The sequence below is a fragment of the Bos mutus genome, chromosome 7 (assembly GCF_027580195.1).
Source record: "Bos mutus isolate GX-2022 chromosome 7, NWIPB_WYAK_1.1, whole genome shotgun sequence".
Lineage (NCBI taxonomy): Eukaryota > Metazoa > Chordata > Mammalia > Artiodactyla > Bovidae > Bos > Bos mutus.
Window position 1 is genome coordinate 58,430,995 of NC_091623.1, and position 27,958 is coordinate 58,458,952.

General features: G+C 58.2%; 2 protein-coding genes across 6 annotated transcripts; one reads left to right on the top strand and one right to left on the bottom strand.

Annotated features, from left to right (window-relative positions):
• Positions 1-106: 106 nt before the first annotated feature.
• Positions 107-22,949, bottom strand: NRTN (neurturin). 3 transcript variants are annotated; one of them, XM_070373852.1, is made up of 4 exons: positions 22,814-22,949; positions 17,268-17,383; positions 3,598-3,816; positions 107-690 (listed from the first exon to the last, which is right to left on the bottom strand). In XM_070373852.1, exons 3-4 carry the CDS (start codon positions 3,764-3,766, stop codon positions 266-268), a joined length of 594 nt encoding a protein of 197 aa, XP_070229953.1. In that variant the 5' UTR covers positions 3,767-3,816; positions 17,268-17,383; positions 22,814-22,949; the 3' UTR covers positions 107-265. The 3 variants fall into 3 exon arrangements, with proteins under 3 accessions (XP_070229953.1, XP_070229954.1, XP_070229952.1); XM_070373853.1 differs by lacking the exons at positions 17,268-17,383; positions 22,814-22,949 and adding exons at positions 13,234-13,436; positions 13,778-14,174; XM_070373851.1 differs by lacking the exons at positions 17,268-17,383; positions 22,814-22,949 and adding an exon at positions 13,778-14,172.
• DUS3L (dihydrouridine synthase 3 like) lies at positions 22,889-27,921 on the top strand. 3 transcript variants are annotated; one of them, XM_005901728.2, is made up of 13 exons: positions 22,889-23,028; positions 23,738-24,026; positions 24,284-24,796; positions 25,156-25,197; positions 25,339-25,491; positions 25,699-25,815; positions 25,985-26,050; positions 26,128-26,238; positions 26,487-26,583; positions 26,732-26,807; positions 27,170-27,358; positions 27,449-27,577; positions 27,699-27,921. In XM_005901728.2, exons 1-13 carry the CDS (start codon positions 22,931-22,933, stop codon positions 27,769-27,771), a joined length of 1,953 nt encoding a protein of 650 aa, XP_005901790.2. In that variant the 5' UTR covers positions 22,889-22,930; the 3' UTR covers positions 27,772-27,921. The 3 variants fall into 3 exon arrangements, with proteins under 3 accessions (XP_005901790.2, XP_070229950.1, XP_070229949.1); XM_070373849.1 differs by having other exon boundaries at positions 24,284-24,469; XM_070373848.1 differs by lacking the exons at positions 27,449-27,577; positions 27,699-27,921 and having other exon boundaries at positions 26,386-26,583; positions 27,170-27,310.
• Positions 27,922-27,958: the final 37 nt, after the last annotated feature.

Here is a 27,958-nt window from a genome sequence, read left to right on the forward strand (position 1 = left end):
GGATCCTCCCACTATAGTGCCGACGGTACCCGTCCCCCTCTTCCCAGTGGAGATGGCGTCTCCTCCCCGTAGGCCTTCAGCACGGAATCACAACCCTGGCTGGATTTTCCACACTTTATTTTGGTACAGTTAACGCGAGAGTCCTGAGCCCTGGACGGCATCTTCTGCTGGTGGGCAGTCTGTCGCGGGACTTGCCAGGCGGGACCGTGGGTGCCGTCGGGGCGGGGGCCGTGGCCTCCGTCTCTCCGGGCCGGCTGAGGTAGGGTCACACGCAGGCGCACTCGCGCGCCGACAGCTCGTGGACCGTGTGGTAGCGACTGTGCGTGTCCAGAAAGGACACTTCGTCCTCGTAGGCCGTCGGGCGGCAGCAGGGCTGAGCGCGCACCCGCTCTCGCCGCACTCGCCGCCGCTGGCGCAGGCGTCGCAGCCCCAGGTCGTAGACGCGCGCGGCCGCCTCGCACGCGCCTGCGCAGTAGCGGAACAGCACTGTCTCTTCCGACGCGTAGCCCAGGCCCAGCTCGCTCACGCGCACCTCGAGCTCGCGCAGCCCGCACGGCCGTGTCCCCGACCGCGCACGCGCGCGCCGCCGCCGGGGCCCCGGCCGACGGCGCGGACCAGGGGACCGCCCGGCCCATGGCGTCAGTTCTCGAAGCTCCACCGCGTCCGGGGCGCCCTGCAGCAGTGCACGGTCTGCGAGGGGATGGAGAAGGGCCGAGGGGTCAGTGGGTGGATGCATGGGAAGGAGCGCCATATCTACGCTGTTCCTCTGCGAAAAGGGACCTTGGGGTGACTCAAGGCCTAGTGCACCCTCTCCCGACCACATCTTATCTTGCTCCCTGATTCCCGCTCATGCACCCTTTCTGGGTGGCGTGTGTGTAAGGGGAGGGTTGCATATCCAGGCCCACAGGCTGGGTCCCCAAGGCTACCAGCACTCTTCTCTGGAGCCTACACCTAAGATGGACTGCCCAGAACCATTTCCTGTACCACATACCAGTCTGCCCCAACTTGAGCTGAGCCGACCCGGTGTCTGTCTCCCTGTGGGCACACCCCTCCACCACTCTCTGTGGACCCCATCCCTATGCAGGGCAGCACTGGAAATTCTTCCCTTTTTCACTGAGCTGCTCTCACCTCACTGGAGAAAAAAAAAAGGAGGGGTGGCGCTCAGCAGGCGGTGTAGTGAACCAAATCCCTGTCCCTCCTGGGCCCCAGCTGTCCCCACCCCATGCTGGTTGCCCCAGGAAACTGGCACATCCTCTCTGAGCAGTGTTGGGGGCCTGCTTCCCACACCCCAACCGCCCACTCTGGTTGAGTTGTCATGGGTCTCTCACTCCCTCTCTGGGATCCCCACCCAGACCTCCGCATCTTCCCTGAACCTCTGGCCTGTTCACAACGCCTCCCCCTGCCCCCATCCCTCCTGCTCCACCGTGTAGCAGTACTCAAGTTTCCCCTTTCACAACACCAAATCAGGGTGTGTGAGCTTCTCAAAATGCACAGAGGAGCCGCAGACACTGAGACCTGTGTGTTGGCCCCACCACATGGGGTGACAGCTACCATCAGGGGCTCCCCCCATGTTACAGGTGAGGAAACTGGCATCCAGAGGGGAAAAGAGGTGCCTAAGACCACACCACTGGCAGGTGACGGAGAGAAAACCAAACAATCTTCCCACCTCCATCCCGTGCCCAAGTTTGGTGCAAGTCCAACCCTCTTCTCCCACAACTGCCTGGAGGTGCCCTGAGCCATAGATTCCCAGGACTCCATGGCCTAAATTTATTTCCCAAGCGGCTGGTCCTGCCCCAGTACTCTTCAGCCCCAAGAGAGAAGTGTAGACATCGGAATGGCAGGCAGCACTGAACTGACATTGGGTCTGCAGATGGGGGGCTTCCAGCCCCTGAGCAGGTGGCAGTCACTCTTGTGGTTGAGAGAGGAAATCCCGAGTTTAAGCTCCCACCTGCCCCCAAGGCTGGCACACCTGGCTGTCAAAAGAAATAGCTTCCTGGGAGGCCCAAGCGGGAAGGGCTGTCTGTCAGCCTGGGAGCTGTCTGTTCCCACAGGGGGTCTCAAGAGCAGACAAGCCCCAGTTCTGAGCCTTGCTCTGCCCACTCTGAGCCTTGTAGTTTCAGGCAGATGACAGCCCTACTTTCGTTGCACCAGCTGTACCCTGCTGTACCCTACTTTCATTGTTTGCTCAGTGAGACTTGCAGAGTCCCTACGTTGGCTGGGGCTGGGAGGGTGGAAATCAGGGGCCACCCAACAGCATCTTCTGGGAGATGGGTGGGAGTAGGGTGACAAACACTGCTTGCTCTGGGATCAGAGTGAGCCTAGCTCACTAACGATGCCTAAAATTCCACCAGTGTGCCCACCCCAAAGATGTGTGTCTAGAGTTAATTCATAGGATTGCCAGGTTAAGATACAGATCCCCGGTTCAGTGTGAATTTCAGATAAACAATAATCTTCTAGTATATCTGTTCTTCCAGCAGGCCTGGCCACGTGCACAGGATCTGGAATACAAGGAGATGATGCCCACATCTCCCTGGCCCAAGCCTGAGATTCCTCCATCAGTACATTAATCCCAGAATCTAGAACACGGACTCTGGGGTATGGAAATCTTTGTCCTTCCTCCAGTAGGGCTAGATCCAGGGACAGGATGCAGGGCAGCCAGGACCCGACGGTGGGCCGAGATCCTCCCCGATGCCTGAAATTCCACTGGGCCTTTGCCCCAGGGCCTGGAGCACTAGCTTTGGGGAGCCCGGGTCTCTGGGACCCAGTGTCCTGGGAAGGACTTAGCAGCCTGAAGCGGGGGAGCGGCGGGGGCGGAAGTGGAGCTTGCGCCGGAGGCCACCCTTGTCCATTGTGAAGACAAGAAAGAAGGATTGTGTGGGCCGGCAGGGCGCGTGTGGACTTGCACGCAGGCGTGCATGCACCCCCTACCCACAGGGGCCCACGCACACTCCCCCGCCTACACCTAATCCCCATCCACCCGTGGGGATGCACATGTGGACACACCCGTGCACCCACGAAGTCAGGGCCCACGCACTGCTCTGGCCCCACAGAACCTGCAGGGGGCAGGCATCAGGGGCTAGTGGGGAGCTGGACCATGCAGCCACAACCCCCAGGGCTGACATTTCCACTTTTCTACCTCCTGGCCTTTTCCCACATCTTCTTGCTCATCTTCTGTTCCTCTATGTCTGTCTTTCTCCCCATTTCTAGGACTCGTCCTATTTCTCGGTCTCTCTCTGCCTCCCCTGTCACCCCCCGAGCAGGTCACTAGGGCCTCCGGTCCAGCCTCCCTCTTCCTCCACCCCCCGCTGCGCTGCAGGGGCCACCCGGGCCGAATGCCCAGGTCTAATCTCCATCTGGCCCCCGGGCCCCTCAGGGCTAGAGCCTAATTCCTTGTGACAGCTGAGCCGAGGGACCCCAGTTCCCAGCATCCATCCCCTCTGACACCCCTGCCAGGCCGTTGAGGGGATTTGCACCCTCCCTCCACCCCATCTAAAATAAGCCTTTGTGGCCCGCTCCACTGCGTACAACATTCCACCATTATGGTCACTGTGACGTTGGGGGTATCTGACTCAAGACAGGGGGCGGGGGAGGGCTTACACTGGGCCAGACGGGCGATTCGGGCATCCAGGGTGCGAGGCGGCCGGCGCAATGGGGCCAGCGCAGGTCCGAGGCGGTGGCCGAGGAGCAGGCCCTCCCGACACATCCAGATGGAGAGCACGGAGCTGCAGAGCACCGAGGCCAGGGCCGCCGCCTTCCAGCGCTGCATCCTCAGCCTGCGTCCACGGGATGGTCAGCCACACGGCCTCCGTTGTCTGTCTGTCAGGCAACAAACGAATGGGCACAGGGTGCTGGACCAGCTAGTGGGGATACAGTGGGGCCCCTGGATTTGAACCACTCCTGCTTAATGACCAATAATAATATAGAAGTGATTCATCTAGGAACCACTGAACAAGGTTGTGGGAAATGCTGCCAAGGAGGAGGTGGGCACTGTGCCAGGGGTAACCTGGGAACCGCCCCCATGTGGGCGTCCCAGAGTGCTTTCCTGAGGATTGAAGAAAGTTGAAACTTGAACAAAGGTAGGAGCTAGCCAGGCAGAAGAGAATGGCATCTCAGGCAGGGGCAACAGCGGGTGCAAAGGTCCTGAGGCGTGACCTGGAGTGGCCAATCCAGCCAGGAGGCTGCAGTGGCTGGAATCCAGGGAGTCTGGGGAAGACTGGAAGGTGAAGACATCCCCAGCAGGGGGCACTGTGGGACAAGGGTGGTGAGGAGAGGTGGTGCTTAGAATAGGTAGTCTGGGAGGCTGGAGCCCTGGGGTTGAGCCATATTAATGTCCCTGGAAGTGACTTTCCACCCTGCTCTGGGCCTAGGTTCCCTGCCCCCCCGCCCCCACCAGACAAATAGATGCCCAGAAGTGGGCAGCAATGGACCAAAGCTGCCCTCAACCCACCTCCAGGCCTTTGTACAAGTGAGTCCTTCCGTCCAGAACATTCTCTCCTCCACTGCCGCCCACTCCTTCCACTTTCAGTCTTAGCTTAGACGGTACCTGCCCCAGGAAGCTTTCCCTGATTGCGCCTCCTCCTCAGCCCCAGGCCCGTGCAAGGGCACTCTCTGGGTCCCCATAATGTCTAAGCTTCCCCTACTGGGGCACCGATTACTCAGTGTTGTGGTTGCCTAGTCGCGTCATGCTCACAGTAGATGTTTAATAACTCCTGCGTACCCCCACACCCCCACCCTGTCTGTGAAGCTCCCCGCCACTGAGCGGCCTCCAGCCCGCGTTTACATTACTCCGCCGGCCGCCCGGCGCGGGGCCTGGCGGCCGGCCCGATGTAAACATTTACACGGAGCGATGAAAGCCGGGCTGGACGACGGTCAGCGCCCCGGCTCGGCCGCGGGGTGCTGGGCGTCCCCGCGCGCGCGCCTCAGGCCGCACGGGCTGACCTGCGCGCTGCCCAGAGCAGTTAATTGCGTGCTATTTGCATCTCATTTGCGTGCGATGTGCCTGTGTCGGCGGAGGGGGACGGGGCGTGGCTAAGAGCAGTAAGTTTGGAACCACCTCTCCCCTCGCCCCAAGGATGCACCCGCACAGGACCTACACCAGACAGTAAGTAACGGAGAACGCTTATTAACCCCCTGTTGTGTACCATAAGCGGTGCTGAGCCCAGGAAGGAGGCATTGTAACCTCCATTTTATAACTGGAGAAATTGAGGCGGGAAACAGAGTGGCTTGGTCAAGGGCACAGCTAGGAAAGGATCTAGAGACTCACACCCTGATTCTTTGACACAATGCACACCACGTGGGTGGAGCAAATGCTCTGGAGTCATTCTGAGGACCTGCCACTGTTGGTGGTATTGGATTTTTTTTTTTTGGCCACGAGGCATGCAGGATCTTCTCCAGCCAGGTGATGGAACAGGTGCCCCCTGCATTGGGAGCGCAGAGTCTTAACCACTGGACTCCTAGGGAAGTGGTTAAGTGGAAGATACTGCTGTTATTATTACTGTGGTGATAATATTATTACTGTCAGTAGGGTGATGGATAATGAGGGCCCCAACCTGGGGCCATGTAAACAAACCCTGGGCCAGCCTGGAGTTCTGAGGACATGTGCAAAGGCCCTAGGGCAGGGCCATGCTTGGCTGGTTGAAGGAATCACCAAGGCAGCCCCATGTCGCTAGAGCAAAGTGAGCAAGAGGAGGTGAAGGCAGGGAGGTGACGAGGACAGGTTGTGCAGGTCATGCAGCCCTGTGGGTTGGGAGGAGAAGACTTCATTCTCAAGGTTGTGCAGCAAACAGGTCAGTCTTGGCCATTTGTCAAGTGCCCAAACCCACCGCCTTTACTCTTAATGAGCCCCTACTTGATGCCAGATCCCATTGTACAAACTTAATGCATGTTATTAAGTCATTTTAACTTCACAAGAGTCCTTATTCCCATTTTACAGATGGAAAAACTGAGGCCCCAAGTGGCAAAGTGACCTGCCAGGGTCACAGAGCTAAGATGAGAACTCTGGTGGCCTCACCCACCCTGGCAGGGGGAGACATGGAAACCCCCCCAGGTGCAAGACCTCTGGTCGTCACACCCAAGTCTTGGAGTGGCGTGCCTCAGTTTCCCTGTTAGATTGGAACAAGGTCCCTGTACAGCACTAGTGTAAAACAGGGGGCTGAAAGGATAGATGGGTCTCCAGTCCTGAGATGGCCCAGCCACAGGAGCCCATGGTGGCCTTGGAGCTGCAGACCTCCTGGAGCTTTGAGGGGGATGGGAAAGCAGGGGACCGCTGGTGGAGGGGACCTGGCAGGCACAGCTGATAAGCGTCTGCAACAATGGGCCTTTCTGTATGGGGGTCACCCAACTGGTTTGTCTCTGGCGTGGACCTGATGGGGAGCGGGTGTGGCGGAGGGCATGGAGGGGGAGACCAGGTGTGCATGAGCTGTGTGCTTGTGTCATGGGGAAGGTGGGCACTCACACAGCACACTTGGAGGCTCATGTTCACACCCAGCCTTCCCAGACTCACACACACTCTGACTCGCTCAGCACATGTGCACGCGCACGCGCGTGCGTGTGCACACACACACACACACACTCTCTCTCTCTCATGTGTGCCCAATCATTGTTGCATGCACACTTTCAGACACTGCCCAGCTCACACATTCTGATATGCTCAGATGCTGTCCTGCTTACACACTCAGTGGTCTCACACACCCTCAAACAGAATTCCACTCACATGCTTGAACACAATCACACACTCCGGTGTTCTCCCACCTAGAACATGACCATGCACTCGAACGTTATCACACCCTCACACCTGAACATCATTGCATTCACCTGCTAGTGTGTTTCATACTCTCACATGTGGGCATTTTACTCACAAACATAGCATTCAAGCACTACCACTCACTACCACACACGTGCACACACATCCTGATTTGCCCTTGGGAGATCCCGTGATCACACCCCTTACACTCTCTCATGCCCATGGGAGCTCTCGCACACCCTTGAGACTCACACTCCCACATAAATCAAGCACCTTCACACTCAGACACATATTGTCTCTTGCACGCTGACACAGAGAATGGGCACGCCACACACGTGCTGCCTCCAAGCCACCCCTTGTGCACTTGAACTTGTGCGTGCACAGGCGTGCCTGTTATCACCTGCATCCTATATTCCAGCCACGCTCGTGCAAGCAGGCATGCAGACACACACATCCTGCCAGTGCTGGGGCCCTTGGCTGCCAAGATTCCAGGCGACATGGGGCAGTGGAGGCACAGCAGGTTGCGAGGGGGGAAAGGGGAATGTGGGAGGCAGAATGACCCAGAGGAAAAGGCCTGCTCTGCCCACACCTGCTGGCCTTTCAAGTGCCACCCATCTGCCAGACAGGACCTGGTCAGGGGTCCCCTCTCAAGCCAACAATGTCCAGACCCTGGAGAATTCTCATTGCCTAAGGAAGGGGGCATCTCCCTTCATGGGGGTCAGGTCAGCCTGAACTGCAGCAAGAGGGTCCTTGAATGACCTCAACTTCTAGCTGGAGGCCACAGAGTCCCCAGGGCTGGGAGGGAGGGGAAACTGAGGCTCAGAGAGGGGTGATGAACAGCCTGTAGACACACAGCCAGCTGGATCTTTCCAGTTATCCAAGGAGCAGACAATTAGGGTGAGGGTGTGAGGGTGTTCCTGGCAGCTTCTTTGATGGTGCCAGGAAACACTGCTCGTTATCTTGATGTCCCGGCAATGCTCCAAGTTTCCACCTTTCCACAGAGCTTCCCAGGGAACACCCACCAGGCATACCTGTTCCCAGGGTCACCAGCCTTTAGCCTGTGGAGCCGCTGGCCTCAGGGAGGAACCTGATTCATGCTTGTTCCCAAGGAGAGGTTGGAGGAGAGGGGAACCCTCCGCCCACACACTCATCTCTCTAGTCTGGGGGAGGCATGCCTGTCTCCATCAGGCAAACTCCTACTCTTCCTTCAAAGTCCCAGCTCCTATAGCCCCTCCTCCCGAAAGCCATGCCTGCTCCCTATCTTGACCGTCCCCCCACAGCTGCAGGTCTCTCCCCCTTGCCCAGCTCTGCCAGCATAGTGTGTGGGTCCATATCTGTCTTTGCTGGATAGGAGGAGCTTCTGGAGGGGCAGTCTGGGCTGAGTCCCCTCAAGGCAAAGATGGACATTGAGAATTCCATCCACAGTCACCAGGCTTTTGCCCGTGTGGTGCCTCCCTCCACTAGCACTGTTCTCCCCCTGAACCTCACCCCCAGATCTGTCTCTGGTCTTCCTGTATCTCTGTTTCCCCAACTTCAGAAAGGGTCCGAGGGGGTCCACCCCACACTATAGGAATGACCGGGTTGCATGTGGGGCTGTCATTGCCACCCACGGGCAGAACAAGCCAGGCTGGGAAGCCACGTGGGCAGTAGTGGGAGTGGCTGCCCCTGGAGAAGGGTATTTCTGGATGCTGCGGCACCTGGGGTCCAGACAGCTGAACTCACATCCATGTTCTGCCTCTTCCTGGCTGGACCACATGGCAAGCTCCTCCCCCTCTCTGAGCCCGTTTCCCATCTGTACAATGGGCTTCCCAGGACACATCCTCATCTGGAGGGCCATTTTTGTTCAGTGAAGCCCTGCAGGCCTGGCCTATGGCAGCAGTGGGGCCCGGGTGTCAGACGCCTGTGCTTGCACGCCCTTCTCTGCTTCCTCCATCAGTCTTCCAGCTCTGGGGCTGGCAGCTGGGCCCATTCCCCAGGCAGCCTTGCTCATTTTGTTTACCCCAGATGACCCCTGGGGGTTCCCTAGGGATCCACTGATGGGGAAACTGAGGCCCCATTTCATGATGGGGAAATGGGTGGGACTTGATCTTCTCTCCAGACAAGATTCAATGGTTCTGCAAAACGAGAAACAAATTCCACAGCCCACAAAAATGTGCCCCCTCCCTCAGAGGGCCCCAGGGCCCAGCCCCACCCTGTGGTGGGGATGGGGAGGCCGGGGCAGGCGGAAGCCAGCGTCGCACATCTGCAGATAAACCAGGAACATCTGGCTAGCACAGCTGGTTCCGATGTCGCGTCTGCGGGGGCCAGGGGCCAGCCTATGGGGCGGCCTCGTGGGAGGGTGCAGGCACAGAAGCCCCCTGCAGAACCTCCCAGGCCTGGCTAGAGGTGGGAGCCCAGCCTCTCCTCTTTTTCCTCCAACCCAGAAGCTGCCTGCTGGCCGATTGCTAGAACCATCGCTGGCTCCCTGCTACTCTGAGAATCAAGTCTCGGGTCCTGAGCTTATCCTAAGGGGCTCTGGGTCTGTCTTCGCCAAAGTGAGGCTGAGGAGTCGACTTCTGGGGAGGACTTCTGTGTTGGTTGCTTTGTGATAATAGTATTAAAGAAAAATAGCTAATACTAACCCTAGTGAACAACACCATTGCTGCTGTTCTAAGTGCTTTACATCTTTTAGTGCCTTCGTAGAAAGGTGTGGACCATTTTATCCCCATTGTGTAGACAGAAAAACTGAGGTCCAAAAGACTGAAGTGTCTTCCTCAGGGTCAAACAGAGCATGAATGGCCAAGCTAGAATTTGAACTCAGGTGGCTAGGCAAACTCCTACTCATCCTTCAAAGCTCCAGCCTCAGTGCCCTCTGTTCCACATTCGTGAACACTGTGCCACATGGCCTTCCTCGTACAACCAGAACAGGAATAATAACATTAACACCTGGCGGTGCTGGCCGTTCCGTTTATTTAGTGCCGAGACCTCTGCTGAGTGCTTTCCACAAGTTTATTTCCGCCCCCCTCACAGTCCCTGGAAAAGATGTTCTTATTATTAGCGCCGTTGACCACATGGAAACTGAGGCTTGGAGAGGTAAAGTGACTTGCTCAAGATCACACAGAAATTAAGTGGCTGAGCTGCAGTTGAACCGGGATTTGACTCTAAACTTGTTCTCTCAATGTCTCCACAACCCCCCATAACAAGGGTAATGCTGGGGGGTGGACGGAGAGAAGCAAGGTCTTGCTGTTTAGGAGGGACTGAGGTCCAGGGAAGGAGAGTATTTTCTCAAAGACACAGAGCAGAGCAGCACTAGCAAGTAAACAGAAGACCCACTGTTCTGCCCCCAACTCATTCACTCAACACATATGGAGTGCCTACTAGGTGCTGGGCTGGCCAGGGAACACAGGATGGCCAAGGCCAACTGGGACTCCGCCTTGGCCAAGCTCAGACCATCCATTAAGGGAGATGGATAATAAAAAAGAGAGAAAGATTTTAGGGAATTCCCTGGCAGTCCAGTGGTTAGGACTTTGCACTTTCACTGCTGGGGCCCCAGGTTTGATCCCTGGTTGGGGAACCAAGATCTCACAAGCTGTGTGGCTACAAAAGTAAGAGAGAAAGGAGGGAGGGAGGGAGGAAAAAAGGGAGAGAGAAAGAAGAAAGCAGTAGAAACTAACACAACATCATAAAGCAATTATACTCCAGTTAAAAAATAAAAGAAAAAAATAAAATTAAAGCCCAATAAAAAAGAAAGGGTAATTTAGAGGTTGTCAGTGCAACACCAGCCCCCAAATAAAACAAGGTGAAGCAATAGTGACCAGGGTTGCTTTTAGGCTGAGTGGTCAAGGAGGGCTTCTCAGAGGAGGCAGGATTTGCGCTGAGCCCACGTGAAGATCTAGAACAGTGTTCTAGGCAGAGAGAAGTGCATGAGCAAAGGCTCAGACACAGGATGATAGTTTTTCAAAAGGACCGGGGTGACCAGAGCAAACTTAGCCAGGGAACACCACAGGGAGATGAGGAGAGATGGGGGGGCTCCTATTCCCCACCAGTGCCCAGTGCCCACTTCCTATACTGGCCACTGTTCAGGCGTGTTCTTGGGGAGGCTGGGCCGGGGAGCGTGTATGTGGTGGGGCTGCCTGCTTTTCCGACCCGCTGTTTCTGGCCTGGTCCTCTGCGGCTGGCCCATAAAATTCCCACCTCGACCATACCAGGCTGGTCTGGCTTAGCCAAGCTGGCCTGGGACAGGCCTTACAGGCATCTGGGGCGGGCGTTGGGGGGGGACCTCCCCGGGGGAGAATAACAGGATCAACCTAATGAGGCCTGGCACGGCTGAGCAGCTGGCATGGGGCCCAGTGGGTGGCGCGAGGGACATGGGTCCTCTAGGAGGACGCCATACAAACCTGGCCTTGTGACAGAAAGGGAAACCAAGGCACAGACCTCTGACATGTCTCAAACTCTAACACAGGTGTCCTGGGAAGCAGGGGACCCGAGTCACCTTTTCTATGTCCCCAAGTTCAAATTCTGCCTTGGGGTCCTGACATACTGAGCTCTTTAGGCACGGATGGTGGGGCCCTTGCTCTGGGCTTTCTTTCCCCCACTGGGAAGTGAGGGCCACCTGCTGGATTTCTTCCAAGGCCAGACAAAGCCTGAGTCCTCTGGGATTGTTAGTTAAGATCTTTCTGCTCCTGAACACCGATGCCAAAGTGTCCCAGGTCCTACTCAGGCTTCCTTGGTGGCCGTTACACACCCTGAAAGTCCAGGAGGCTGGCTGGCTGTTTTGAGAGCCTCAGGCCTGCCCCCCACCCTCCCCCTCATGAGTGCAGCAGGCACCGGGCCTGTCTTATTTTCTGCTTCGTCCTGGTGCACAGCTTGGCACACGGTAGCTTAGGGCTCAGGAATTAATTACATGGCACATAAGGAAAGATCCCTCCAGCTTGCCCAGCCTCAGTTTTCTCAGATGTGAAATGGGGAGAACCAGCGTCCCACTGTGCCTGCTCAGTTGATTCACTGGGCAGAGGGAAGATCCTGTCTCCCTTCATGGGCCTTGACTCCCCTATCCCACCTTGGGGAACCAGGAAAGCTGCATCTGCAGAAGAATCCCAGAACCTCTCAGCAAAGATGGCTGCACCCGATGATGCCAGATGCATTAAAGGACCTGTTCCTCTCTCTGTGTCTCCAGCTCCCATCTCCAGGAATCTGTCCTTGAAGGCCCCAGCCCAGTTCTCTGTCAACCTTTCAGAATGATCTCTCCCTCCCACACTCAGGCCCCCTGGATTTTCCAAAACCACCCATGCACTTTCCTGCCTCCAGATCTTTGCATATGCAGTTTCTACTAGCTGGATGCTTTTACCTGTCCCACTTAGAAAACTCCTACTCATCCTGCACAGCCCCAACCCCAATGGCTCTCCTCTAGGAAGTCTCCCCTGACCCTCCTACCCGGAGGTAGTGCCTTTGCTCCCCACTTTGGCCTCCACCTTGGACTCAAGTTTGTCTTCCTGGAAGGACAAAGCCCAGGAGCCTGACCCCAAACAGAGTCAGCTACACCATGGCAGTACATGTTGGTGGAAGTGATATCTTGGTTGTGTTCTTTGCCTGGCTGCAAACTGTTTGGTTCCCTCTCTTGTCCCAGACTCTTGAAAGCTGTATCCATTTCTCACCCCCTGAAAACTGAGGCCTATCACCTGAGAGACAAGCAGTGATGGCAGAACCTCAGACACTGCGCCCAGCTGTAGGGAGGCATGATTTGGTTTCTTCCCTGCACCTTTGGAACTAGCTCTTTGCAGCTCTCTGGGAGTGGGCTGTAAGGCCTGGGAGTGGCTATGGAACCTCAAACCTCAGCAGTCCTAGAATGAAGGGTGTGGGGAGAGGTGTCCAAAGGGCCCAAAGCAAGGGGCTGGGGGCGGGGAAAAGCTGGCAAAACTGAAAGTGTCCCCCAACTGACATCCGCCTAGACCAGTCATGCCCTTTTAGGGCTTCCTCAGCCTGGGGCTTTTTTAAAGACAGACAAAGAATGCCATGCAACAGACAGAAAAGGATGTTGGACAGGGTGGACATGCACAAGTGAGGAAAATCAGGGGTCTGGCGTTTCATGCCCCCCACATAGGCCCTAGTTCTACTCCCCAGATCTGGGCTGCTGGCCTCAGCCTTGCAGGTAACCACAGACCCACTGAGCCAGGCCAGTGGCACCATGATATATGTATGCTGGTGCTTCCTGGGGAGGGGACTGTGGTGACACCCACCCCAGGAGAGAAGCCACTTCTGTCTCTGGTCCCAGCCCATATCTGCCCACTGTCTGCAGCCTCCTCCACTTAAAGACTGTGAACTGACAAACCACACTTTCTGGGAGAATTTTGGGACCATCCTGAATATGAGATGTCTTTAGTAAAAAGAGGAAGGAAGACCGCTCTTTCTTCAAATTTGGTCTTTGCCCTTAAGGGACACCCCCCCCCCAAAATGGTTTCGCGCCCTCTTGCGGCTGCATAAGGCTCCAGGAGCCTAGAGAGCTGGGCCCTTACCGGAGGACACCGTGTCCCCGGCGGCAGCGGCGGCGGCGCGCAGGGAACGCGGCTGGAACGCGCCACTGACAGATGTTTACTTCTGCGTGCAGCTGGGCCGCGATGGCAGCCCCCCACTCAGGGTCCGTGGGATCCGGTTGTCCCCCGCGGCCCCTTGTAGACCACAAGGCCGAAGGGGTGTCTGGGTCTCGCCCACCTAAAGGCTGGGGAAGGGTGTCCGGCTGCTCCTGTTTCCACCCCCTCTCCAGAAGCATACAAGGGGGTCCGAGGAGGCAGAAGCGCGCCCGCCCCGTCGGACAGGGACCACCCCCTCCCCTGGCCATACGCTAGCTTAGAGAGGCACTTACATCGCCCTCCCGACCCCCTACCACGCGCGGACCTGTCGCCTCTTGACCCCACCCTCATACACACGCTTGTTCTTGGCTCAAAGCGGGAAGCTACTGGTCTACCGGGAGTCCCTGGACGCCCCCGCAACCTCCGTCCATGGGGGCCAGTCCTTCCCCCGCGCCAGTCCTCTTTGGGCCCCCCTTCTGCCCTTGCTTACCTGCTCTGGGCGCCCTAATAGCCGTCAGTGGCGGCCGCGCCTGCCGCCCGCGCCGGCCCCAGCCCCTGCCCCGGCCGCCGCGACCGCCATCCGGGCCGCCTGGGCCCGCGGCGCCCGGGGGGGCCCGGGCCGGAGGGGGCGGCCGCGGGGGGGTCGCGGCGCGGGCCGGCCCATGGGGCCCCCCCGGGCTCGCTCAGCCGCGGGCTGCGGCCATCCCGGCCCGGCGGAGGCTGGGGCTGAGGGGGTGCCCTGGACGGCCTGCGGCTCGGAGGGCGCGGGGCGCAGGGGCGCACGGACGGCGCGGGCGGCCTCAGTGCGCGGCGCTGGGGTCCGAGGCGGCGGCGCGAGGGGCCCAGACGCTCCGAGCGGCTCCACGGCGCGCTCTCCCGCCGCCTCCGCCGCTCCCGCCGCGGACGGCTCGGCCGGCTCGGGGCCGGGGGGCGGGGCCGGGGGCGGGGCCAGGGGCGGTGGCTCGGATTTCCCGGGACTGGGAGACGCCCCCGCCCAGTTCCGCCCAGCCAGAGGGGGACCTGAACAACGCAGGTGGCAAGGGTGCAAGGACAGCAGCAGCCCCCTGGACGGCGATATCCGCTGGCCCCAGAGGCTCGGGCGGCGCACCTTTGTAAAGCCCCTCTCCAAGGGCCTCTTGCTGAGATAAGAGCCACAGTGCCCCCCATGCCAGTCCCTCGACCTTCAGCGTTCCCCACTCCACAGAGAACCGGTCTTACTGCCAGACCCCTCCCCCCCCCCACGTCCTGCTCGGTCCCCTTCAGGAACGCAGGGCCCCAAGAAGTCTTCTCGCCAAGGGAGCCCCTCGGGGGATTTCCCCCGGGACAGCGTCCCTCCAGGTTAGCCATATCCCACTCCCACTTCAAGAACCCCGACGGCGCATCTTCTATAAATCCGAGACTTCTCCAGACCCCCCTAAGATCCGCCTCCGTGGAATTAAGAGCCACAGCACTCCCCCGACACGGTAATCATGGCCCACAATTTCCCTCTTCATCTCACTGGGTATTACGGGCCCTCCAGCCCCTTCCCAGGTCCTCATTCCAGAAAGCTAAAGGTCCCCTCTGGGACCTAGTTTCCCCCGAAGATAGCAAATGAGACCCTAAGACCGACGTCGGACGGTACCCGCTGTCCACAGAGCCTCTCATCAAGTGGCAGTTCTCCTTAGTCTGGCCTCCAAGCCAGATCCCGCGGGGGGATATCTTCCCACCCCTGGCTCCCTGCGGCGCTCCCCTGGGCACCAAGGCCCAGCGCGGCCCAACGAGCCAAACCCACCCGGCACCCTCCCCGACGGCTCCGCGTTCCCAATGCGCCCCCTAGCGGCTCCAAAGGGCTCAGGGGGCGGGGCTGGGAGGGTGGGCGGAGGCTGATCCGCCATGGCCCCGCCCCACCCCGGCCTAGTTACGGTGAAACACCCGCCCCAGAGTCCCGCCCCCTGCCCCAGCGCTCGGCTCCTGCCCTCTGGGTCCCCGCCGCCGCCTGCGTTCCTGGAGCCGGGTTCTGGTTCTCACTCCCGCGGCCTCCCGCGGCCTGATTTCTTGGTGCCTCCTCACTCTGACTCAGGCCGTCTGCATTCCCCTGATTCCAGCTGCCTGGGGTTTGTATGGCTATTAGGTCTTGAGGCCCCCACCCCCACCCCCACCACACAGGCACCCCAGCCATGGGGGTGTGGGGCGCACTGGACGCGCGAGCTGGGTGCAGCCTGGATTCTGAATTTGTCGGGGAAGGAAAAAGGGTGAGTGTGCGTCAGAGCCGGAGCCCCGCAGCTGCCCGATTCCAGTCCAGGATGCAAAGAACAGGGATCTGTGCTTGCCTCTCCGTGCCTCGGTTTCCCCGTCTGTAACACGGGATGTTAGCAGTAGATCCTGCAAGGGTTGCAGTAAGGATTGAATTGGTAAGTATGAGTAACCATGCCACTTGCTGAGCAATGTCCACGCGTCTGCCACTACTGGTGTCGTTAAGGACTCACTCTCAGCGACACACACACACACCCTGGCCGGGAGGGAAGGGTGAGGCACTGACCACCAAACCTTATTCCAGGCAGGGTCACACCCAGCGCCATGCTTGTTCTCACGCATACCCGCACACCCTTCTAGAACAGCGCCATCCCTACACACACACACACACACACACACACACAGAGTTCCCTGTAGAGACACAGACACACGTGCTATTCACGTGCTTAGCAGCCCACTGGCCCTCAGAGCAACCCCAGCGGATCTCCACGGCACGGAGTAGGATTGCTCCTGCACACACGTGTCCACTTGGTGGATTGTTACACATACACACACGCCCTAACCCTCTGACAGTCACACGCAAGGCCGAGCATCGTGTGCCCACTCCACAGCCATGAACGCACAGGAGTCGAGGAGACTCTGTTGTCATGCGTACTCAGGCGCACACGCACACACCGTGCCGGTCTGGGAAGCACAGCCCATCTGCATACCCGTATCCAGACCAGGAGCCCACCCCCACCCCGCCAGCCATCATTAAGCTGTTACCAGCGGCCCCTTGGCCGCCTCCGCTCACCGCACACCGCCTGGACCCCCTCCCTCCCAGCCTAGGCTGGGAGCCATGGGGGCAGGGGCGTACAGACACATGGGGTGCAGGACATACACATGTGCCCACCATGTGGACGCTCGTAAAATGGTTGCCCTGGTAACAGCGACTTGAAAGACCAGGTTCTTCCTCTGGGGTGGGCAGGGGGACAGGGGCGGAGTCGAGGGGCGGGGGCCCCGGGGTGTAGGACTCATGCCCACCTTCCACCACCGTGGGGAGACTCGGTCACGCTCCCCACTTAGAAGGAGACCCCTGCACACTCAGGGACATACACATTGACCCAAACACACACGGAGGAGGCAGCCCCTGTCACACTCAGGCACCCAGAGCCCCGACCCACCTCAAGGCCGGCCCCACGTGATCACACCACACAGGTGTGACCCCCTCTGACATCAATGCATGTCACCTCATACAACCCAGCACGCTGGCCACTTTCTGTCGCCAACCACAGGCTTTGTCACCCCCTGGACAGGTGGTGACAGACACCCTGTCACACTGGCTGACTCACACAGCGGCGGGAACTGGTGCACACATGACATGCCCCCCCACCTCCGTCAAGGGAGCTGTCTGAGCCGGGCTGCCTGTGAGGCCAAGGGGATTCAGGGGTTGGTTCTATTTGCAGGAAACATGGATATTTACAATGCTTTATTTTTAAACCTTGCTTGTTCCAGACTGGGCTACTGTGGGGCGGGATGGGTGGAACCCAGCCTTGAACCTCCCACGCTAAAAGTCAGCCCGTGGCTAGGGACTGTGGTCTTTCAGTGCACGGATTGGGAGGGTGGTGAAGCTCAGTGAAGAGCAGGGGGCACTCAAAGGCATGTGACCTCTGTGACTGATTTGAGCTGGCTGGCACCAAGGTCAAGGCTGAGGCAGGGGCAGCCAGGCCCAGACACCTGCCCATCGCCACCTCCTCTCCCATGCTTACTGGGAAATTAGTTCTGCTCCTTTACTGACTCCTCCACAGCACATCTCCGCCAGGTAGCTCCAGGTGAGGCCTTCCCTTCCCCAGCGTGCTGTAAGCCCATGGGGCAGTTGTGAAACCTGAGAATCAGAGAGGTCAAGACATCAGCCCCAGGTCACACAGTAAGACAGCAGCTCAACTCTGGGGCTGGATGATTACCAAACATGTAACCACTGTCCCCCACTGCTCCTCCAACCCTGTCCCTTCTGGTCAGAGGGCCCTCTGCACCCCCCACCCCCGCCCGATGGTCACTGCTTCCCAGGGGAGTGTTCTGTTCCTGGATAGAGGCTGAGGCAGAGGGTTAGGGAGGCTGGTGGCCATTGGCCAAGACGCAGAGACTTGGCTGGTAGAGAAGTTTCCATCTTAACTCCAGGAGCTGGTCCAGGCCCTGCAGCCCCATGGCTGCATTTCGGGGACCCCTCCAGGGACCAGCCCATGGAGGGTGAGGTGGCCTGGCGCCTTCTGTGTTCTCTGTCCCTCCAGCCACCCCTCCAGTCAGAGCATCCTCACACACTGAGTGTTACTCCATCCCCCAATATGCTGGTGGCTGAGCTCGCTGTGCCTCAGTTTTCCCATTTGTGAAATGGTTCCCGTGTTTCTTCAGCACAGGGTTGCTGATGCCCAGCCAAGAAGCTCCCTGAAACCAGGCTCTAGGGCTCTGGATTCATCAAAGTTATCCTCACCCTGAGCTGGACAATGCTGAGGGCAGAGAGAGGCCTCGGCTCCTACCGAGAACACAGCTGGACACCCACTCCTGGCCGAGGGTCAGAGCAAGGGCCCCAGGGACCAGGGAAGGAGCCAGCCGGACTGGCCAGGATGGGGACCCATGAGGCCTGCGGGCGGCAGGAAGGAGCAGGCTGATTCCAGGAGAGGATGATGGAAAAAGCAGGGCCGCCAGCTGTCCCTGCAGGGCCATTTGCAGCCCCAGGTCACAGGTCGAAGGCCCTGTCCCTGGGGGTCCCAGGTCGGCAATGCAGGAAAGCCATCAGGCTGGGGGGCGGGGCAGAGGGCTAGGGAGGCAAAGGGGCCTGGGCCTGGGGTTGGGGGACACCTAAGAGGTGGAGCCAGGGCTGAGAACCTTATGGCAGATCACAGACAACCCACACACACACAAAAGCCACAAATGTGTGGACATTGAGTGTGTATCCACACACACACACACGTACAATAGATACACACGCTCACAGATTCATAAATATGCACATCAAAACACAGACACCCCCCCCAAAGTCAGTCATGCTCTGCAGATGTGTGTACACACTCACTAATGCACACACACACACTCAGATGTGCACGGCAGCCCCAGATGCTAAGGCTCACAGGCACCCCACAGCACACACCTCCCAGCACCCTGGCCCTCACCACCCGCCAGTCTGGCCCTGCCTCCTTGCGTCCTTGGCCCAGGCTGCCCTAATCCTGGTCTCGTGTCCTGAAGCCAGAAGATAAGGGGCAGCTGCAGCCCCAGATAAAGGAGGCGAAAGCCGCAAATCCGGAGCGGCCCGGCGGCAGCGGGCAAAGAGCCCGGGCCACACCTGCCCTGCGCTTCCTCCCCCATCCGACCAGCCAAGAGGGACAGAGAGAGGGCAGGGGAGACAGTGGAGGGAGAGAGAGACAGAGTGGAGGCAGGGCAACCATGGGGGCTGGCAACAACAGCAGAGAGATGGAGACAGATGCAGCGAAAAATGAAGAGAGGGAGAGAGATGGAGAGCCAATATGTGGGGAAAAGAGCGAGGCAGAGAAAGGTATGAGATAGACACACTGAGAGAAGGAAATACAGAAAGAGAAGCAAAAAATGCTAAGCCAGAAACAGGAAGAATAAAAGGAAGGGACGGAGGCAGGGGGAGCCCCAGTGCCTGGGCAGAGTGCCAGCGGCACCTTCCCAGGCCCAACTCCACCCCCTCCTGAGTGCCTCAGTCTCCCTACCTGCTCAGGGGCCCCAGGGCAACCTGCCTCCCTCCTGCTTCCTCAGATCAACCAAGGTCAGGCATTTGTATGACTCAGGCCCAGTTCAGTGTTGCAGGAACATCTTTCTTGGTGTCCCCACACTCTCCAGGCTGGCACCTGGGAAGTCCTCAGCTCCTTGCCACAGCCTCAGTGAGGGTGGGACACCCCACCGGGCCAGGGGAGGTATGCCCCCAGTGCCTCAGTTTCCCTAGCTATGACAAGATACAATCACTCAGCAAGTGTTCAGGGAACCCCTACTGTGTGCCAGGCCTGGTACATGCATGCTGAAGACACAGAGGAGCCGAAGCCGACCCGATGCCCACCAGTTCTGGACTTAGTTTAATGAGGGGAAGATCCTCAATGCCTCCCTTTTCTAGAGAAGATGATGCTGAGAACAGAAGAGTGAGTGGGGTACCCAAGGTGACTGGGTGTGGGAAACTGTTACTGGGAGAGGGAACCGCATATCTGAAGCCTGGGAGGTAAGACCAGCTCATGGGAATTCTGGCATTAACTTGGTACTTGAGTTCAGGGAGTGAGGAGGTGAAGAGGCATGAAGCTGGGGAAGGCAGCAGGGGCTGGACTATGCAGAAACTTTGGGGCTATAGTCTAGGACTAGGGAAGTAGGGAGCCAAGGCAGGATTGGGAGCAGGGGAGGGTCATGGTCAGATCTGGGTTTTAGAAAGAGGTGTGGGAGGCTGGGCTATTGGGGGTAGGTTGGGAGATTGAGGCCTGGAAGGGGAGTTGCCGGGAAAGGGGACAGGCTAGAAAGAGACTCTGGAGAGAAAGCAGATTGGACATGGGGACTGACAGGCTGTGGTGGGAGGAGAGGCTGATGCCCAAGGTCTCTGGCTAGGCAATGGGGCAGTCCCCAGACCTGGGACCTCTGCAAGCCATTGATTCAGGTAGAGTTGGGATGAATGTCTGTTTCCTCCACACAAGGTCAGAGACAGGAATAAAGGAGCTAATACATGAAAAGAGCTTAGAACAGAGCCCAATATACAGTAAGTGCTCAATAATTGTGCAGCTACTGGTAAATGATTAGTACTATGCCATTAAAATAATGCAATATTATAACAAAATAATAACAAGCAATTAATAATGTGTCACTTATATTAATACCCATATCATGGTTATTACGGATTCCCTGGCAGCTCAGCTGGTAAAGAATCCGCCTGCGATGCAGGAGACCCTGGTTCAATTCCTGGGTCAGGAAAATAGGGATAGGCTACCCACCCCAGTATTCTTGGGCTTCCCTAGTGGATCAGACAGTAAAGAATTCACCTGCAATGCGGGAGACCCAGGTTTGATCCCTGGGTCAGAAAGATCCCCTAGAGAAGGAAATGGCAACCCAGTCCAGTATTCTTGCCTGGAGAATCCCCATGAACGGGGGTGCCTGGCAGGCTACAGTTCACGCGGTCGCAAAGAGTTGGACATAACTGAGTGACTACGCAGAGCACAGCACATTGTTATTAATTGCCAGTCCACAATCTCCCTTTCTCTCCCTACAGGAAGGCTTTCTGGATCGCCTTACACAGAGAAGGCTCGTTGTCACAGGGCAAATCCAGGAAGCCCTAAGAAGGGTCTTCTTGAAGCCTGAGGCCCAGAGAGGGGAGTCCCATTCCTGAGGTCACCCCCTGTGGGCCTCAGTTCTCCACCTGAACAACTGTTTCCCCAGAGAGATCTGGACGCCTGTGGGATGATGTCCCGGGAAACGATGGTAGAACCTCAGAGGGCAATGGGGCGGGCACCTCAAGAAGAAGTGAGTTCCTGTCCCTGGAGGTGGGTAAGTGGGACAGAGTCTCCCAAGGACTGCTGTGGTTTCTTCCAGAGTCCCTGATTCCAAGTTTTATTTCCAGTTTGTCCTATAGAGGGCGGCAGAGGCCAGAGATGGAAGACAAGCTGCTCCCTGACCCCCATTCCATTTTCCCCCAGGTCTTAGAAAAGCTGGAGTTAAGCCTGTTGCGGCCTCAGGCAAATCCTTTCCCTCCTCTGGCCTCAGTTTGTCCCTCTGTCACTCAAGGAATTCAGTCTCTGTCTCATTTCCTTGTTCCAGGAAAGCTTTGTCAAGGTTAGCGGTAAAATGCACGGGTGGCCAAGAAATTGGTTATTGACATCCTGCACTGTGTTCACATAATTCGAGGCAAATAATAGTGATAAAGAAATAGCAACGTTGGATCCCTGAGTCAGGAAGATCCCCTGGAGGAGGACATGGCAACCCACTCCAGTATTCTTGCCTGGAGAATCCCATGGACAGAGGAGCCTGGCAGGCTACTGTCCATAGGGTCGCAAAGCATTGGACACAACTGAAGTAGCACACAGTAGCAACAATAGTACTCTTTAATGTTTACTGACTGTTATTTATTGAGTCTATAATTTCTAAAACTGCTATTTTTATCAGCCCCATTTTTCTGATGAGGAGACTGAGGCACAAAGTTAAGGACAATGTTCTCAGTTGGTCAGCAGAAGTGCTGGGATTCCAAACTGGCAGGCTGAGTCCACAGCCCAGAGGTGCCTGTGCTGCACCAAGGCTCTTCCAGGAACAGGGAGCTTTAGGAGAGTGCAACAGGCAATGGTGGGGACTGTGGAAAATGGGGACTAGATTCTGCTCTCCTTGGGCTGTTTGTTCTCCACTTCCCTGGGATAAAATCCCCAAGCCCTCCCCAAAGCCTAGAGGGCCCTGCATGACCTTCACCTCCCTGTTCTCACCTCCTCCCTCTCTCTCCCTTGCTCACGCAGCTCCAACCACAGAGGGCTCACTATATGTCTAACACACCAGGCAGGGTCTTGCCTCAGGGCCTTTGTACTAGCTGTTCCCTCAACCTGGAGCACTTTTCCTTCTGATATTCCTGTCTCTCTCACTCATCTCTTGCAAAACCATTAAAATGTCCCCTCAGTGAAAAAGCTTTCCCTGACCATTCTATTAAGAACCGCAACCACCAGAAATGGTTTTTCCACTTCCTCTTCCCTGCTTCATTACCGTCCAATATATAGTATACCTTACTTATGTATTATGTTGACTGTCTTCACCACTTCTATCTAAGCTCCTAAGCATAAGGATTTTTTGGTCTGTTTTATTCACTGCTGTTTTGCTGACTTCCTTGGTGGCTCAGATGGTAAAGCGTCTGTCTACAATGCGGGAGACCCGGATTCAATCCCTGGGTTGGGAAGATCCCCTGGAAAAAGAAATGGCAATCCACTCCAGTACTTTTGCCTGGAAAATCCCATGGACAGAGGAGCCTGGTAGACTACAGTCCATGGGGTCGCAGAGTCGGACACGACTGAGCGACTTCACTTCACTTCGCTGGCGTCTAGGATAGCATGTAACACATAGGCATTCAACGAGTTACTCGTTTAAAGAACACCCCAAATAAAAGTAGTAGTGTTTTAAAATTCAATCAGGAAAACAAAATAGTTCTGTAAGCCGACTGTGGCCCGCGGGAAGCCAGTTTGAGAGCCCCAAGAGACTCACTGAACACTTCCGTTTCCCGCAAAGGGATCAGACGTAGAAAAGGGACCCGAGGCCCCAGCCCCTCCTAGGTTCCGCCCCATTACGTCGATGCGCGTACAATTGCGTCACTTGGAGCGACCTGGGCATGCGCACTTCACCAGCAAGACCCGGGAAGACACACACGCGACCCGGAAGGCCTTTCCGCGGCACTCCAAAGCGGGCGTGAGGGGGGCCGATGGCGGAGGGAGCGGCAGTAGTTTCAGCAGAGAGTGATGGTGGTGGCGATCTAGGAACCGTCGAGCCGGAACGGGGAGTGGCGCCCATCAAACCTCAGTGAGTCGCTGGGTCAGGCGCGGCCCGAGCAGTGCTTGCCGGGAGCTGGGGCAGCGGCCCAGCATTGAAAGTTCGCCGGCTCTTGTGTTTCGGCCTTCCGTCCGCTCGCAGGGTCAGCGAGCACCTGAGATCACGCACGTTGGGAACTGTCACATGCACGAAGGGAGACCACGGTGCATGCTGGGGTGGGCGGGGTCTGGGGCGGAGGCCGCAGTGCATGCTGGGGACTGTAGGCCTAGCGTATGGCGGGAATGGCGCAAGAGCATTGTTGGCCAACCGCCGCACTTACAGGTAGGGACTTGTGTCTGAAGCTAGTGCCGCGGGGCATGCTGGGTCTTGGGGTCGGGGGGTGGGGTGGCTGAAAGGCATGCTGGGAAATGTGGTGGCAGCGGACCCGTTGCAGAGCACGCTGGGACTTGTAGTTTCTTGTAGCCTAAGGTCGCCAGGGATGTTCACATCTGATATTTGTACTTAATTCAGTTCTCCAGTCTGGGCACTGGGGACTCAGGAACAAAACAGATCCTCCCTGCGGCCTTGAAGTGTTCCTCGGCTGGCAGCTGGCTAGTTCTAAGTAGGGAGTACCCCATCAACAGAGGCATGTAAACAGGGGCAAGTGTTCTCAGCCCCTTTCTCTAGCGTTCATGAATCTGAGCTCAAGGCAGGATACTTCTTTTACAAGCCCTCCTTTCTTCTGCCTCTCTGCTGGCAGATACCTCACCACCAAGGAGCAGTTCCACGAATTCTTGGAAGCCAAAGGGCAGGAGAAGCCCAGCCAGGAATCCGAGACTGTAGACCCTGCTGGCAATGACCTGGCTGAGCCTGAGGCCAAGCGGATCCGACTGGAGGACGGGCAGACAGAGGACGGCCAGGCAGAGGAGGCAGCTGAACCTGGGGAGCAGCTTCAGGCTCAGAAGAGGGCCCGGGGCCAGAACAAGTGCCGGCCTCACGTGAAGCCCACCCACTATGATAAGAACAAGCTCTGCCCCTCTCTGGTCCAGGTGTGCGTCACTGTTACCGAACGTCCCAGATGCCTTGAGTGTGAGCCTGTCTGCCCCCTGTTCAGTCTTCATGACGTTATGATGTATCGTTATTGTTCCCATCTTCCAGGTGAAGAAACTGAGGCTTGGTGAGGTTTCTGCCTTGTCTGAGGACACACAGCCAGGAGGGGAGGGATCTGAGTTTCAGACCTAGGCTGCCCGACTGCCTTCATCAAGGTCTCTCTGTCCTCCCTCATTGCCTCTCTGTTTCCTTGCAGGAATCAGCTGCTAGGTGTTTCTATGGCGACCGCTGCCGCTTCCTGCATGATGTGGGCCACTACCTCGAGACCAAGCCTGCTGACCTTGGCCCCAGCTGTGTGCTCTTCGAAACCTTCGGCAGGTGCCCCTATGGTGTGACCTGCCGCTTTGCCGGGGCGCATCTGGGGCCTGAGGGCCAGAATCTGGTGAGGGAGGGGTTGGTCCAGGCCCCGCCTGTCCGCAACGGCCTGGACAAGGCCCTGCAGCAGCAGCTGCGAAAAAGGAAGATCCACTTCAAGCGTGCAGAGCAGGCTCTGCGCCAGCTGAGCAGGGGCCCGCTGCCAGGCCCCACCCCCGAAGCCACTGTCCCCGAGGGCAGGGAGGCCGAGGGTGCCCCAGGGCAGGACAACTGTGACATCCAGCTGGCCCCCCAGGAACTGGACACCGTTGGCCCTCCCAGTGGCCCTTTAAGGACCTGCGGACCCCTGACAGATGAGGATGTAGTCAGGTTGAGGCCCCATGAGAAGCGGCGGGTATGTGTCATGGGCCCCCTCTGAGGACACTAGCAGCGTCGGGGGCAGACAGAGCTGGACACACTCCCAGCTCCAGAGAGTCTGGGCTCTAACAGAAGGGGGCAGTGGAAAAGGCTTCCTAGAAGGGAGGGCATTGGGACTGAGGCTTTGATGGTTGAGTAGAAGCTCTCTAGCAGAGAAAAGCATGGAGAAAAGAACTTTCCTCTTGGAGGGATTAGGTGACCTGTGCAGAGGTGTGGAGGTGAAAAGGAACCAGACTTACTGGGGCAGGACAAAGCCTGTGGGAAGGCTTGAGGCTTGAGAGGCCTTGAAAGTCAGATTCGTGGGTGGAAATTCAGTGTGCTTTTTTTCCCTTTCAGCTGGACATCAGTGGCAAGCTATACCTGGCCCCACTCACTACGGTAGGACCCACAGCGGGGTGGGCAGGTGCTGGCAATGTGCTCATCACAGCAGTACCCACTGCTCCCCCTGCCCTGGGGCTTGGGTCCATGTCTGGGGTCCTAGCCTGCCATGCCCTTACGTGTGCATTCCACTGTCCCCAGTGTGGCAACCTGCCCTTCCGCCGGATCTGTAAGCGCTTCGGGGCGGACGTGACCTGCGGGGAGATGGCTGTGTGCACCAACCTGCTGCAGGGCCAGATGTCTGAGTGGGCCCTGCTCAAACGCCACCCCTGCGAGGATATCTTTGGCGTCCAGGTTGGTGGCGCCCCGAGGAAGGGAAGGAGGAGGGGCTCTTGGCTGCCACGTGTCAGGTGCAGGGTCAGGCTCTCCTGGATCACCTCCCAGACCCCCTGCCTCAGCTACTGGCCACGTGCCAGCCTGACGCACCTGGAGGAGCTGATAGCCTCGGCACGGGGCCAGGCAGGACAGCCCCTCACTCTCTGCCCACCCACCCGGCCACAGCTTGAGGGTGCCTTTCCTGACACCATGACCAAATGTGCCGAGCTGCTGAACCGCACCATCGAGGTGGATTTCGTGGACATCAATGTCGGCTGCCCCATTGACCTCGTGTTCAAGAAGGTACCCAACATTCAGCTGAGTGGGTGAGGGTGGAGTTGCTCGGAATCTGTGGGGGCCTCTGTGCCTTGCTTTCTGCATCCGGACAAGGAAGGCAGTGGTAGGGTGGGAGCTGGCATCAGGCCCAGCCTGGGCCCGGCCTTCCTGAGCTCCAGCCACCTGTCTCTCCCAGGGCGGGGGCTGTGCCCTCATGAACCGCTTGGCCAAGTTCCAGCAGATCGTCCGTGGTATGAACCAGGTACTGCTCAAGATGACCACCCAGAGCCCTCACCGACCGACCCCAGGCCCTGCTGCCGACCACTCCCATTCCCACAGGTGCTGGACGTGCCGCTGACCGTGAAGCTCCGCACGGGCGTCCAGGAGCGTGTGAATCTGGCTCACCGGCTGTTGCCCGATCTGCGGGACTGGGGGGCAGCTCTGGTCACGGTGGGTCTTGGGGCGCAGTGGGCGTCAGGGCCCCGAGGCACTTCCCTTTCTAACTATCCCTCCCTCCCGTCTCCTCTCTCCTGGTCTCTGGCTCGCCCTCCATCTCTTGTCTCCGTCTGTCCATCTCTCTGTCTCTCTCTCTCTCAGTCCGTCTCTCCCGGGTTCTCTGGGTCTCTTTCTCTCTCTCTCTATGGTCCTCTGCTTCCCCGGCCCCTCCTTCCCTCCCCACACGGCCGCCTCTCCTCCAGCTCCATGGCCGCTCGCGGGAGCAGCGCTACACCAAGCTGGCCGACTGGCAGTACATCGAGCAGTGCGTGGCAGCAGCCCGCCCCATGCCCCTTTTCGGTGGGTCCCCACAGGTCACACACCCAGGCCCACCCCTCACCTGGGCCCCTCCCTGCCCCGATGGGGGGCTCCCGGCTGGCGAGAACTCCTCATGCCCTGGCACCCCTGCCCGACGTGGCTCCCTGAGACCCCGGCCTCTGTCCCTCAGGGAATGGAGACGTCTTGTCCTACGAAGATGCCAACCGGGCCCTGCAGACTGGTGTCGCGGGGGTCATGATCGCGCGGTGCGTGTGCCTCGGGCTGCAGCTGTGGCCTTAGTGTCATAGCGTGGAACTCTCAGGCTTTTTTTTTTTTTTTTTTAATTTGGCTGTGTCGGGTCTTAATTGCAGCATGTGGGACCTTTGATCTTTATTATAGGATGTGGGATTTTTAGTTGGAGCATGTTGGGTGTAGTTCCCTGACTAGGGATGAAACCCAGATCCCCTGCATTGGGAGCATGGAATCTTAGCCACTGGACCACAAGCAAAGTCCCAAATTTTCTGGCTTTGAGCGTTGTGTGAGTGTGGCTGGGAGGCCGGGGACCGTGGTGTTGGGGGCCGGGGTTTCCCCAGCGGCCCACTGACCGCTGCCTGCCGCCCACCTCCAGTGGCGCCCTGCTCAAGCCGTGGCTGTTCACGGAGATCAAGGAGCAGAGGCACTGGGACATCTCGTCGTCCGAGCGCCTGGACATCCTGCGGGACTTCACGCATTACGGCCTGGAGCACTGGGGCTCGGACACACAGGGCGTCGAGAAGACGCGCCGCTTCCTCCTTGAGTGGCTCTCCTTCCTGTGCAGGTGGGATGGGGCGGCGGGGCGGTGGGGTGGGCCAGGCACAGTGTGTGGGGAGCCCCAGCCCAACCTCATTCCCGCCACCCTCGCCCACAGGTACGTGCCCGTGGGCCTGCTGGAGCGGCTCCCGCAGCGGATCAACGAGCGGCCGCCCTACTACCTGGGCCGCGACTACCTGGAAACGCTCATGGCCAGCCAGAAGGCAACCGACTGGATTCGCATCAGGTGCCCAGGAACTGAGGCCCTGGGGGATAGGGGGATAGACGACCTGGTGGGTCTGGGGTGAGCTGGACTGGGGGCTGCCCCACACCAGGCCTGACCCCGGCTGCCTGCCTCCCTCCCACAGTGAGATGCTGCTGGGACCTGTCCCGCCCAACTTCGTCTTCCTGCCCAAGCACAAGGCCAATGCCTACAAGTAGCCACAGGGGCCGGAGGGGCATCTGAGTACCCAGAGAGCCCCCTAAAGCATGAGAAGACAATAAATTTTATTCTTCTAAAACTCAGGCCTTTCTGTGACCCTAATGCTGCCCTTGGCCCTCTGCCATCCCCACCCCCAGCCCCGCCTCACCCCTTCACTCATTCACCAGCCCTGTGCTGGCCACTGCT

Excerpts from the sequence above, each read along its gene's own strand:
- NRTN (XM_070373852.1), bottom strand. The coding sequence starts at position 3,766 with ATGCAGCGCTGGAAGGCGGCGGCCCTGGCCTCGGTGCTCTGCAGCTCC. Across the intron at positions 691-3,597 it reads AATCGCCCGTCTGGCCCAGT|ACCGTGCACTGCTGCAGGGC; the intron begins GTAAGCCCTCCC and ends ATCCCCTCGCAG.
- DUS3L (XM_005901728.2), top strand. The coding sequence starts at position 22,931 with ATGGCGGAGGGAGCGGCAGTAGTTTCAGCAGAGAGTGATGGTGGTGGC. Across the intron at positions 25,198-25,338 it reads ACCTGGCCCCACTCACTACG|TGTGGCAACCTGCCCTTCCG; the intron begins GTAGGACCCACA and ends CACTGTCCCCAG. Across the intron at positions 27,359-27,448 it reads TGGCTCTCCTTCCTGTGCAG|GTACGTGCCCGTGGGCCTGC; the intron begins GTGGGATGGGGC and ends CCTCGCCCACAG.